The sequence below is a fragment of the Malaclemys terrapin genome, chromosome 6 (genome assembly GCF_027887155.1).
Source record: "Malaclemys terrapin pileata isolate rMalTer1 chromosome 6, rMalTer1.hap1, whole genome shotgun sequence".
Classification (NCBI taxonomy): Eukaryota; Metazoa; Chordata; order Testudines; family Emydidae; genus Malaclemys; species Malaclemys terrapin.
In genome coordinates this window covers 86,066,518-86,078,281 of record NC_071510.1, presented here as the reverse complement: position 1 = coordinate 86,078,281, position 11,764 = coordinate 86,066,518, and the positions used below count along the sequence as shown (strand labels likewise).

Here is an 11,764-nt window from a genome sequence, read left to right as displayed (position 1 = left end):
GAATCTTTCCCTTTCCCAAACTCCATAGTATAGCCTCGCTTCCCTACCGTAATTATAGTGCTTTAAGTGAAAATTGATATTGGGACAATTTTAGTGAGAAAATAATAATTTTGCTATAATCCACTGGATTGGGTTTCTCTATGTATTTGTAATTTCTGAACACACGACTTGACATTAATACCTAGTTTCCTCAAGTTATCTGCAACCCTCAGTTTTATTACAGACCAATAATATGGATTTATCTGTCAATCTGAGCACCAAAGCAATACCAGAGTGTAGAAGAAAGTTTGATCAAACTCCATTGGGTCAAAAGAAAAAAAGTTCCTGAAACCCAACAGGTATTGTGTACTGGGCTACAACTATCAGGAGGCTTCACTGCTTAATCATGAGCAGTTCAAACTTATGACAATCAATTCTAGAACTAACACTTTAAGCAGCATTGTTCTGTAACATGGCAATTGGGAGACGCTTTGCAGAGAAGCAAGATCTTCTAGGAATATGATTATTCAACATTTAGGCCAGATTATTTCCCAATTAAAAAGTATTTGCTTTTCTAATAAAAGCCACACTAAACAAGTTTTCAATTTTACATCTTTTATTATATGCCAAAATTCACTAGAGCCAGGTTTTTGCTTGTATACAAGTTACTCAGAAAATTAACTGTATAGGCAAAGATTGTTAGCAATTTGATTTTATACTAATTTTTAGGTTTGTTCAGTTCAACCAGGCTGCAAAGATAATTAATGTTGTGTACGAGCAATAAAACAGAAAAGAGCTGCAATGTTCAAGGAGTTTCCAAATATTACAGATTTTAGACCTCAGGTAAGTAAACATAATACAAAAAATTACAAATAAAAGCAGTCACAATATAAAATAGCAGCTCATGTAGCTTTTTTCAAGTTTTAATTTTATTCAGAAAGTGACATTTAGTTCAGTTTGCCTCATTCTTTGAAGCTTCATCAAAATTTTCAACAAGATCTAGAAAGAAAAAAAGAAAGAAAAGTACATGTTGAAACCAAAGCATCAGTACCTTTTTTACCTTACCAAATATATCTAGTGAGTCAAGATTTTATCTTAAAGTCAACTTTAAGTATTTTAATTATGAGATCTTACAGCTTTAGCATTTACAAGTAAACAATTTCTACATAAAAGTATAAATGCCACATAAGACACTGGTGTAGATGAACCACTAGTATCTTATGAATCCTGTCTTCAACAACCACCAATGACTTATAGCACACTTAACTGTGCTATACCACACTTGTGCGGTGGGAAGTGGAGAGGGAAGAAAAGGGGAGGTTTCTTCTGTACCCTCATGATATGTATTAGGCCAATTCCTTGATGCACACTATTGATAGTATGTATCATTTTTAGCCTAGCAACATTAAAAACTGCAGATGCTATTTCTACAAAATAGCTAAAATACTGGATTAAGCCAGAGGCCCATCTAGGCTCATACCCTGACAGCAGCCAATACCTGATACTTCAGAGGAAGGTGCAAAAAAAAAAAAAAAAAAAAAAAAAAAAAAAATTGTTGTTGTCGTCCACCATGGAATAACTTGCCCATAGGGAAGTTTAACAGTTAGTGGCTGACTAATTCCCTAACCATTTCTCCACCATGCCCCCCACCCCAAGTCTATTTCATGTGTGTAATGGTCTCATTGTCAAACACCAATTTTTTTATTTTTTTTTAATCATACTAAATTCTTGGCCTCAATTCTACATTATGTTTGTATTTTGTGGGACAGCAGGTCCTTTCATCAGTTTCTATTTTATGTTTGTTCTTACCTGGAACTTCATCATCATCATCCTCTCCAGTAGCAAGTGGTGCTTTTCCATCCACAGCTGTAATCACAAATAATGTAATATCCATTTTAAATGCCAAGCTTATTTGTAAAAAATCTCCAATTACAATATATATATTTTTTGGAATAAAGCCAAAACTGAAGTTTGACGTTAACTTGAAATATATTTTCAGCAGGGGAAGGGTCTGTGATGCAAGTTTATTACATAATTGTGAAATAAGACCCAGCTAGGAGTATACATTTTCTTTTGGCTATTTCATTATGTCTCATCAGAAGACAACCAGCACACAAGGAAACAACAGGACACATGCTACAACTATTTTACTGGTCAACTTATTACAGCAATGTAAGCTTATTTCAATCAACACTGCAAATTTAGTGCCTTGTATGAATAATCATTTTCATCTGCAAATGCAAAAACTGGGATTTTACTCAGATTAAAACAGCATCTTGATCTATTGATAATTCGTTTGTTCTCTGTCTATCCCAGACTCTAAACAATAAGCTGCAGCATGCTTAATTGTGCTTACCCTGGAGATTATGAAAGAAGGGAGAGTGTTTACCAGAAATTTGAGTTGGGAAGACTGAACACCTTAATCACCCCACCAATCAATCCTTCCCATTAAATGTCTGGGAGAGTGTGATGACTTTGCAGCAGATCTCTGAAATCACTAAATCCTGGCTCTGGGGATCAAAAGGGTAGGTAGGGAGTGAATTCAAGCCTCCCAACCAAGAACATCCTGCACCACATTTAAACTGGAAAGGAGGTTGTTCACTCAAGTACTCTACCACAAGATGAGAGGGGGAAAACCCATTTTGGGCTTGATAGGTCAAATATCAATCTTAAATTAGTATTAAAAGCAGGCTACTAAGGAGTCAAACTTCGTAGCTTACATCGGCTGAGCTTATTCACACATACAGGGGCTCCTTGCATTCATCCATTCCCAATCACAAGCTCCCTCTGTACCACACTCCCCCACCCCATTATTTTTCAGGGAGTCCCTGCAACTCACCCTAATCTACCCCCTGCTAGGGTCTCCGTGCCCCCTATTACCCACCCCCCTCATCCCACACCAGAGTCCCACATTCTGGCAGCTCTGTGTGCCCCTTGTTCACCTCTCCCATTCTCCCCCTATGGCAGGGGTTCTGTGTACCCCCCATTCCTCCACCCCATTCTAGGATCCCCCATTATCCTTCCCACAGCAGGGACTCTGTGTACACTTCTATTTCTCCCTTCCCTACCTCCACTTATTCCAGTATCCCCAATTCTGCCCCTTCCCCTCCACAGACCAAGTCCCCCATTCTTTGCCCCATGGCTGGGGCTGTGTATGCCTCCATTCCCCTTTTGCCCCCACCATTCTTCTGTCTGGGACAGAAGTCATTCAGAGTGTCAACATGTTAAACTCTATTGGGAGGATAATAGGAGAGGAAAGGAGATACACTTTAACTGGAAAGTATTAAGGGGTGCCACCAACCAGTCTGATCTATAACCAGTTACAGAGGTACTCAAGGTTGTGGCTGTGCTAAAGAGCTTCATGTGTCCCCCATTTTCCCTCAAATCAATAAGGTTCTGGCCAGTGATGTCTAGCACATTCCCTGAAATTACTGATCAGATGTAGCACTCAAAAGCTAGCACTCTACACAGAGACTCCATCAAGTGTAAGGCCTCCACAAGCTTAGCTAATACATTGGAAGAAATCTGCTATTTCAAATCAGTTATAAATTGAGCAGTTTTAATAAAACAGCATGGGCAATTCACTTTTCAACAATTACAGATTCCCAAATCCAATAAGCAATATTGCACGGTGGATTCAACTGTTTATCAATTCAAAGTTGAAGAGTGTTTTACTGACTCAAAGTAACATTTAAACCTTTTAATATTAAAGACCTTAAGTTTTGGTGTATCCAAGATTAGCATTTGATCATATAAAACAGTCAGGGTCCATTATGGTGTCAAAGGGTCCTTTTATTTTTGAGGATTTAGGAGTTCCAAGGAATCTTGCTGCTGCTGCCTTGAGGAAACCTAAAAGGACGATGGGAGGAAGGGAGGGATCTGAACTCCTGGTGAGACAGGAAAAGATTGCCCAGCTGCTGATGTTGTTCTGCAGATTCCTCTGGGCCATGGGAAAGCATAAAGAACCCTCTACTCTATCAGAGGGGATCAAGCAACCTCCTCATCCACATTTGAACTAACAGCAGAAAACAGGAGACCCACCACCCTCCCCCATCCATAGAATAGACAACTACACCTCCCCTACCCAGAAAAGGGCCGTGTTAGAGGAGATTCAATATATCTACACTGCAATTAGACACTCCTGGCTAGCCCATGCCAGCTGACCCAGACTCGCAGGGCTTGGGCTAAGGGGGTGTTTAATTGTAGTGCAGACGTTCAGTCTCAGGATGCAGCCTGAGCTCTAGGACCCTCCCACCTCGCAGGGTCCCAGAGCCTGGGTTCCAGCCAGAGCACCTACACTGCAATTAAATAGCACCTTAATCTAAGCCCCTTAGCCCAAGACAGTTGGCATAGGCCAGCCACAGGTTTTTAATTGCAGGGTACACAACACCTAAGCCATTCACTACCTGACCGCAGATATAAAAGCGGCAGGTGGAGCCAGAGGACTGTACAAGCAACATTTCTCTCCCTACCTCCCCAAACAAATGCCTTAGATTCTGAGGGGTGTGTATTGGAATAGGGAAAGTTGCACCAGTTCACTATTGCTGGAACTGGCTATCCTCCCAACTGCTAACAAAGGCCTCATCCTCTGAAGGGGAGGGGATAAGCTTGGGCAAACAATTTGTGATTCCTTTCCAAGGTATTTCAAAAGTTTAACCTGAAAGAAGAGCAAGACCAGGAAGCCCCCATCTGCAGGCAGTGAGAGAGATGTCCAGTGACAGTTAAACTAGCCACATTCCACCAATTCCCTCTCCTCCAAACCCTACTCTATAGCAGCACCACCTTTCTGTGCTGAGGGTACCCACCCTCGTCTCTACTTCCCTCCTCTTCACAATTCAGGTATATGGCATTAATCCAAGACTGCAGGGTAATGATTGCTTCTGCTGCTGGTGGGAGCTGTCTTGCTCCCCTCTTCTCATTTACCTAGGAATTTGGAGGTGGAAGCCTTGATAATCTCTCTCCCCCATACCAACTCTAGGAACTCCCTGATACTGCTTCATTGCCTCCTAGTTACTGAAACGTCTCGCCAGGCAGACCTACCTTTGCTAAACCAGAGGGGGAGCATGACATCAGAGCACCTTAGTGCCTCTAAATCCCCTCCTGAAATTCTGTGCAAGTGAACACTGCCAGTTCAAGAGGAAAAACAAAGCCCAGGCTACTTTTTTTTTTAAAAAAAGATAAATGTAAATTAATACGTTTTCCACATAAAAATGTGCTAACCCTATTTTAAACAGATGAGTGTGCTCAAATTAAGCAAGCTGCCCTAGATGAGTAAGATAACCATTAATTACTTTGCTTCCAGTTTCTTGGTATTTGAGAAACTACATGCAGGTTAAGGGATATGTGCCAGTTTCTTTTATTTTACTATATATCATGTTGGAAATAGATGTGCGAACAGGTTTTGATTACATTTATTAGCGTATGGGTGGAACACTGAATTTTTACTCCTGAAGTTCACTGCTGTGAGACAAAAAAAACTGTATAAATCTGCTGAAAAAGTATGTTGAGGTTATTACTTACGTTGCTTGGGTAGAGCCTCTGCCAATCTCCTCAAGCTAGTCAGACTGTCAGCTCCAAGCTGATTTAAGATGCTGGGAAGCATTTCCGTCAGCTGCTTTGTCTCAGCATGGCCTGTGATAGTGAAAGTGTTAGCAGCCAGAGATGCCTGAACTTTAGGGTTGTTGAAGTGGATGACTGTTCCCTGGTTGGTAAACATGTTTACCTGCAAGAAAAAGTAAAAGCATATCAAGACAGTCAAATTTTGGACTATGATTTAATTTCAATAGAAAACTTGAACAACTAAGCCTTGTTCAAGCTCAAGGCTTACTTGCAATATTTTTAACAGTTCATGAGTATAATCAGAAGTAGATATAACAAACGTCACAAAACTTGTTTTTTAAGGTTGTTGTTTTTTTTTTTAATTAAAGCAGTTACCTCTTCAATACCAGAGATGTTGTTGACTCCCAGTTTCTTTAAGGAGAACTGAAGTTTCTTGTCATCTGCTGTAGCTGTTCTGTGGACAACCTTCTTCTTTCTGCGAGCAGTTCCCTTTGTGGAAAGAACATATGTTTTACCTTTATACTACAGCAGTTCTCAAATTAAAGAACTCTTATTTCACACATCACTCACAGGGGATGATGATAAGTATAAATGTCAAGAAGGAAGAACTGGTAAATTTGATATCTATGTCAACACCATGGGCTAAAGATTTCAAACAAACATCCCATTTTAGCACACTTTAAAGATTTGCCAAGTATACTTTTGGAAAGAGGATTTGATAGACTTTCCATAGAGAACCATTTCTGGAAAGGAGAATGGAAACCTTTCTAGGTTTCTTAAATTATATCCAAATTCTGATACTTTTATAAACTTAAAATTAAAGGAAACTCTGTAATAAGATGTATTCTAAATAAAAGGAGAGAGTACAAAAATGATTTCCTCAAGAAATCAAAGACTATTCATCAAAAAGAAATGAGAAAAAAAAACTGTACAGAATCCCAAGAACAATAAGACATGCTACAGCACTACATAGGAATTTGTCACTCAAACAGAGAAACTTTGCCCCAAGGAGAAGATAGCTATGTCTGACAGATTGGGATCTGTCTTTTCTGATTTGGCAACTCATATTTTGCACATCAATAAAGGTACTATTGAACTGAATTCTAGGTCATACCCATTTACAAAGCAGAAGTCACCAAGAGATGAGTTCTCCCCTTGTTGAGGGCCAACTCCCCCCAACCAAAGCGCCCTAGATTTGTGATTTGGTGCAGTTCTTTGGCAGGGAAGACTGCTCTTCTCCATGTCAAAGAGCAGCATTGCCACTTTATGGCTTCTATTACAGTCACAAGATTTTGGCATCCCCTGAACTAAAGAGCGCAAAACAGATGGCTCTATTAACCTCATTCCTTTTCCTCCTTGAGTCTGCTGTCCCAAACCCTGCTGCTTCTGCTTCAGGCCAGCCAGGTCCTAGCAATAAGAAACAGTTGCACATCCATCTAGACATAATTCCCTCAGAGAGAGTACCGATCAGTGAATTGGTCTAAAGAAAAACTTGGGTGAACATTATGGGCTTTAATCCAATTGAAGCAAAAACCCCAGCCCCTTTTAAAGTTGTGTGTGGAGAAAGGCCCCCCAGAATGGGTAGGCTAGGATAGGAAGAACAGTAGTAGCCCCAGTTAAGGTGAAACTGCCACTAAATTGGAAAGGAATCTCAGCCTGAAACACTCTGCCTGCCTAGAGTCTGAACCCAGCTCACTCAGCAATTTGAAACTGCAACCAGAACAGTGACCTTTCATGTAAGGAGTGATTCAAAAGGAGTTTTTATCAGCCTGTCAGGACTACATTAATATTTCAGAACAAAAGGCTTTTTAATAGGTCTAGAAAGTCATGCTTTGCAGGAATCTGACAAAAAAGTTTTTTTTGGCAGGTGTCTGCAGAGACACCTGCCAATTCACAATAGGTTAAAATAGGTGTCAAATGCATTTGGATTGATTTAAGTCTTTATGCTAGAGTTGTCTGCTATCTGAATCTCATAGTTAATTTCCATTAAGTGGATAGGAGCTGCTTTCATCTTTACAGAATTGAAGCCTGTAAAGATTACAGGTCTCTGACACTAAATCCACCTTGATCCTGCTGAGACATGCACAATTCCTGGGGTTCCACCTATGTATTAAAGATGAGTGGATGCTGCAGACTATGTTTGGAATACTGAGAAATACATCTGGCCAACCCTGCCCTAAAATTAAAAAAACTGAAGTGTCTTTGCTAAATGGCAATGACTACATCTTAGACAAAAACTGCAAATTATAATAGTATCATCAAGTCGTATAATAATCCTGAAACTCCACCCAAATGAATTGAAAGACATTTTGCTAAAGCTAGATATAGAGGAATTCATGGACAAAGAAGTCTTACAAAACAGCCTTGAAAATTTTCTAGACTAGGCACATTCTATTCTTTGCATGATTAGCAAACTTAAGTTTTCCCCATGAGTAAAATAGTACTTATACCAAGTGAGTGGAGGAGTAGGATTTCGCAATGCTGCAATAAAGTACTTCTAACAGTATTAGACACCATCAAATCCAGTCTATTTTTAAAATAGCAGAGTCAGGTACTACCTCTGCCCCAATTCTCCCATGCCGATTTGAGACTGAACTATAGCATCTCTAACATATTAAACTCCATTGTTTTCAGTTACAGTCACAAAGCAGCTAGTATGCATACAAACGCACCCAGTTTTGTCGCTTATCAACACTACAATGAGCAAGTTGTAATCTGGAGCAAACTAGGTGTGCACATGTACGTGACTAGAATAAAAATGTCTATAGCCTGCACTACCATATCAGGTTTATCTAGACTAGGTATGTAATCAGACACAAGCCTCATTAACATGACACTTCAATTTGTGGCTGAAAGCATTTCTATGTGCTTTATAAACCACATTTATGTAATGACTATGCTACTTAAATACTTTCATGCAGAAAAATCCTGTTTAGTTCACTATAATCTGTATTTATAGAGATCACAATCTACATTTGTTATTTCTTGGTTCTGCAGCAATTTTATAACCCCATTCCTTCAAAACAAAGACAACAAGACAGTTTGTCTTTAAAGAAAACTCTACAGATCTGTTCCCTCAAGGGTGGGTATAGCAGACAGCCTTCAATAGGTTCCCTCCACCACTTCTAATTTTCATACTACGCTGTGCAACAACTCCACATCTCAGCAAAGATAATATGCATTAGTTTTTTCCTGCAAATTCCCTTAACATTACTGAAATGATTTAAAATAAACCTAATTTAAGTAGTTAGCAGCAGTAGATATAAAGTTACATAAAGGCCTATTTCAAAGACTAATTGAAAGGTTTTCATCCAGCCAACACAATAATTCAGAAAATGTTTCCCCTGCAAGAACTGATGAAATCACTAACATCTAAACAAGGCCCTAGTTCTGGTATTAGTGATATCAGTTCTTGCAGGAAGACACAGAACCTTTAATCCCTCTTTGCAAACAAACAAAGGACTGACTGGTTTTAAAATGTTTTTAAATGACAAATAATTTTGTGTCTACAGATCTGTTAATGATTTGGATCTTGTTTTAAAGACATGGAACTGATACGTCAGGAAGTAGCTTACCTATTCAATACAAGGATACCGGACAAATACAGAAAAACCTAGTCAGTCTGAAAACTAGAACATACAGGCAAGTCATCTTACGCTGGAGTTACGTCCTGCTGTCAGCGTGTAAAGCGAAAATCACATATAGTCAAAATTACATTGAGTATAATGGCGGGCGGAATCGCCTGCACTACAGATACAGTATTTAGTTTGTTATTTTTCTCTTTTTTCTCTTTTGGCCGACTGAATTCGCGCATGTTAAATGCGTGTAAGATGAGACTAGCCTGTACATATGAGCAATTAATCTTGTTGGGTAAGAAATATGGTATCCTGTTTCATAAATGTAATTTTGGGTTTTTTTTTTAATGAAAACCCCTATGCTTAAACTGAATGTATATTTTGCTTTTAAAAATCCAATGGTTTCCCAATAGAAGTTATGAACCACACATTTAATGAGACTCAATCAGCCTTACTTTTGCCAGATTTCTCTGGAAAATCAATTAGAAGAATTTCCATTGTATTTTTACCACTGACCTAGAAGAACATAAATACACAGGTAATATGTAGACATAAGGAAAGTAAGTTGGATTTGATAGGCAAGAAATTGTGGGAAAACATATTACTAATAGAAACAGTACATTCGTTAGATCACATCCATACCTCGCCAAGATAAAACAGTAAGTTTAGATAGATTTAAAGTTTCATGTACACTACTTTGTGCCCATCTGCATGGCGGGGCTGTGCCTTACCTTTCCCCCAATGCGCACTTGAGCCTGGAGTTTGGCTAGTTTTTCTTGATTCATGATTGTTTCTTTCATCTAAAAAGGAAGGACAGTCACAACACTATGGACACGGCTCTGCTCGCTGGGAAGGTCAGCCCCGGGGCGGGCAGCGTCTACAACGCAGCGGAGGCCCCGGCTATCTCCGGAACACCGCACCCCAGGCTCCGTACCGGGACGGCCAGTCAGGGGGCAAGGCCGCTCTGCAGACCCCAGCCATATCCCGGCGACAGGACGGGGAAGCAGGAGGCGGAGACAGGGGCTCGAGGCCTCTCTTTGGGGAGGGGGGACAATTTACTCAGCCCCGCGTAACCCCCATAGCCGCATCCCGACCCGCCTTATCGCTCCCCAACTGCCGGGCCCCGCGCGGCCTAACCCACCGGTGTCTCCCCGACTCACAGGTCCGCGCCTGGGCGCTCCGCCAAGGAACCTCCCCAGGGACCCCGCTCCCCGAGCCAGCCCCAGGCCCCTTTGTACCTTTCCGGGCGGAAGCGGCTCTGTCCTGGCGGGGGACAGGGCGGGGAGCGCGGATCCGAGCGCACACACGCGGAGGGGCGCAAGATGGTGGCCGGAAGGAAGGAAGGCAGGAGCTGGGGGAGGGCGGGGCGACGCGACGCGCTGACGACACCCAACGTCCGGCGCGCGCGCTCCTCCTACCTCAGCCGCAGCCGTCAGCCCAGGAACTCGGCGCGCGCTCCTCGCGTGACGCCGCTGGGGTGAGCCCAGCCAGCGCAGGGACCGTCACACAGGCGGGGCGGATGGGAGCCTGGGGCCCGAGAGCGCCCCCCTCACAGCCCCAGAGGTGGCGCGGGGCGCTGAACTGAGCGTCCTGGGAAAGCCTTTCTCAGCTGGGCACCTTTGTCAGGCGCCTGCCTGCAGCAACCGCGGCACGAAACCGGTCGCCTTTGGTCTGCGTTTTGCCTTCCCAGCTGCTGCAATCGGGATTGCAGGAGAATTGCAGCTCTGTCTCTAGGCACGCGCGTGGGCTTCTGCATCTCCCTAAACCCTGTTCTAATTTCTGCTGGAATACAGCTAAACTCTGGCCATTCCTTCCTATCCACATTGCTAAAACCTTGTTGTTGTCTTCATCACGTCTTCCCTGTATTGCTGTAACCTCTATTCCTCTGGCCTCTGTGCGTGTTATTTTCTAATCTCTTTCATTTTATCCCCAGATACCACTGCTAAAATCATTCTCCTTCTATCAAATCATCCTTCCCTTCACTCTCTTGATTGCCTGCCTGTATTTCACAATATATAATTCAGGCTCCTTGGGTTTTCTTTCAAGGACCTATATAATCTCAATCCTGCCTACATCTCTGTTTTTATCTTCTGCTACTCTGTCCCTTTCCATCTTACTCCTCTCACCTCAAGACTCCCTTTGGCTTCATACCTTTTTTCATGTTAACCCCTACACTTAGAACAGTTTCCCACTTCTTGTCTACAAACCCTCTGTGATCATCTCCAAGAGTCTTCCCTACATTAGTGTTTTTATCAATGATTCTTCACACCCTCTTTACCTGGACTGTTGCCCTGCATTCTGGTATTGTCTGAACTGGATCCTGATCTTGCAAATGATTATACGCATAACTCCACACTGAGAATACTTATGTGTGGAATGGGACACCCAAATACCCTGAAAATCTGTTTCCATACAGGAAAAAACAAACACTGATCGCACACCTTTAGTTGTCACCTACCACCCCATACTAGAACCCATACAGGTATCATCAAACAAATACAACCCGTGCCTGATGGGGACCACATCCTGAAATTTGGGAAAGAAATTTTTCCCAAACCTTCAAACAACCCCCCCCCCAGCCTTGCTAAACTCATCATCAGAAGCAAGCTTCCCTACAGACTGGGACACCAACTCAAATCAGCACCAGATCC

At 41.8% G+C, this 11,764-nt stretch overlaps 1 protein-coding gene across 1 annotated transcript; it reads right to left on the bottom strand.

Annotated features, from left to right (window-relative positions):
- Positions 1 to 886: 886 nt before the first annotated feature.
- Positions 887 to 10,472, bottom strand: BTF3 (basic transcription factor 3). The gene is made up of 6 exons (XM_054032681.1): positions 10,352 to 10,472; positions 9,845 to 9,913; positions 5,914 to 6,027; positions 5,500 to 5,701; positions 1,789 to 1,845; positions 887 to 978 (listed from the first exon to the last, which is right to left on the bottom strand). The coding sequence occupies exons 2-6, from the start codon at positions 9,911 to 9,913 to the stop codon at positions 932 to 934; spliced, it is 489 nt and encodes a 162-aa protein (XP_053888656.1). The 5' UTR covers positions 10,352 to 10,472; the 3' UTR covers positions 887 to 931.
- Between the last annotated feature and the right edge of the window lie 1,292 nt (positions 10,473 to 11,764).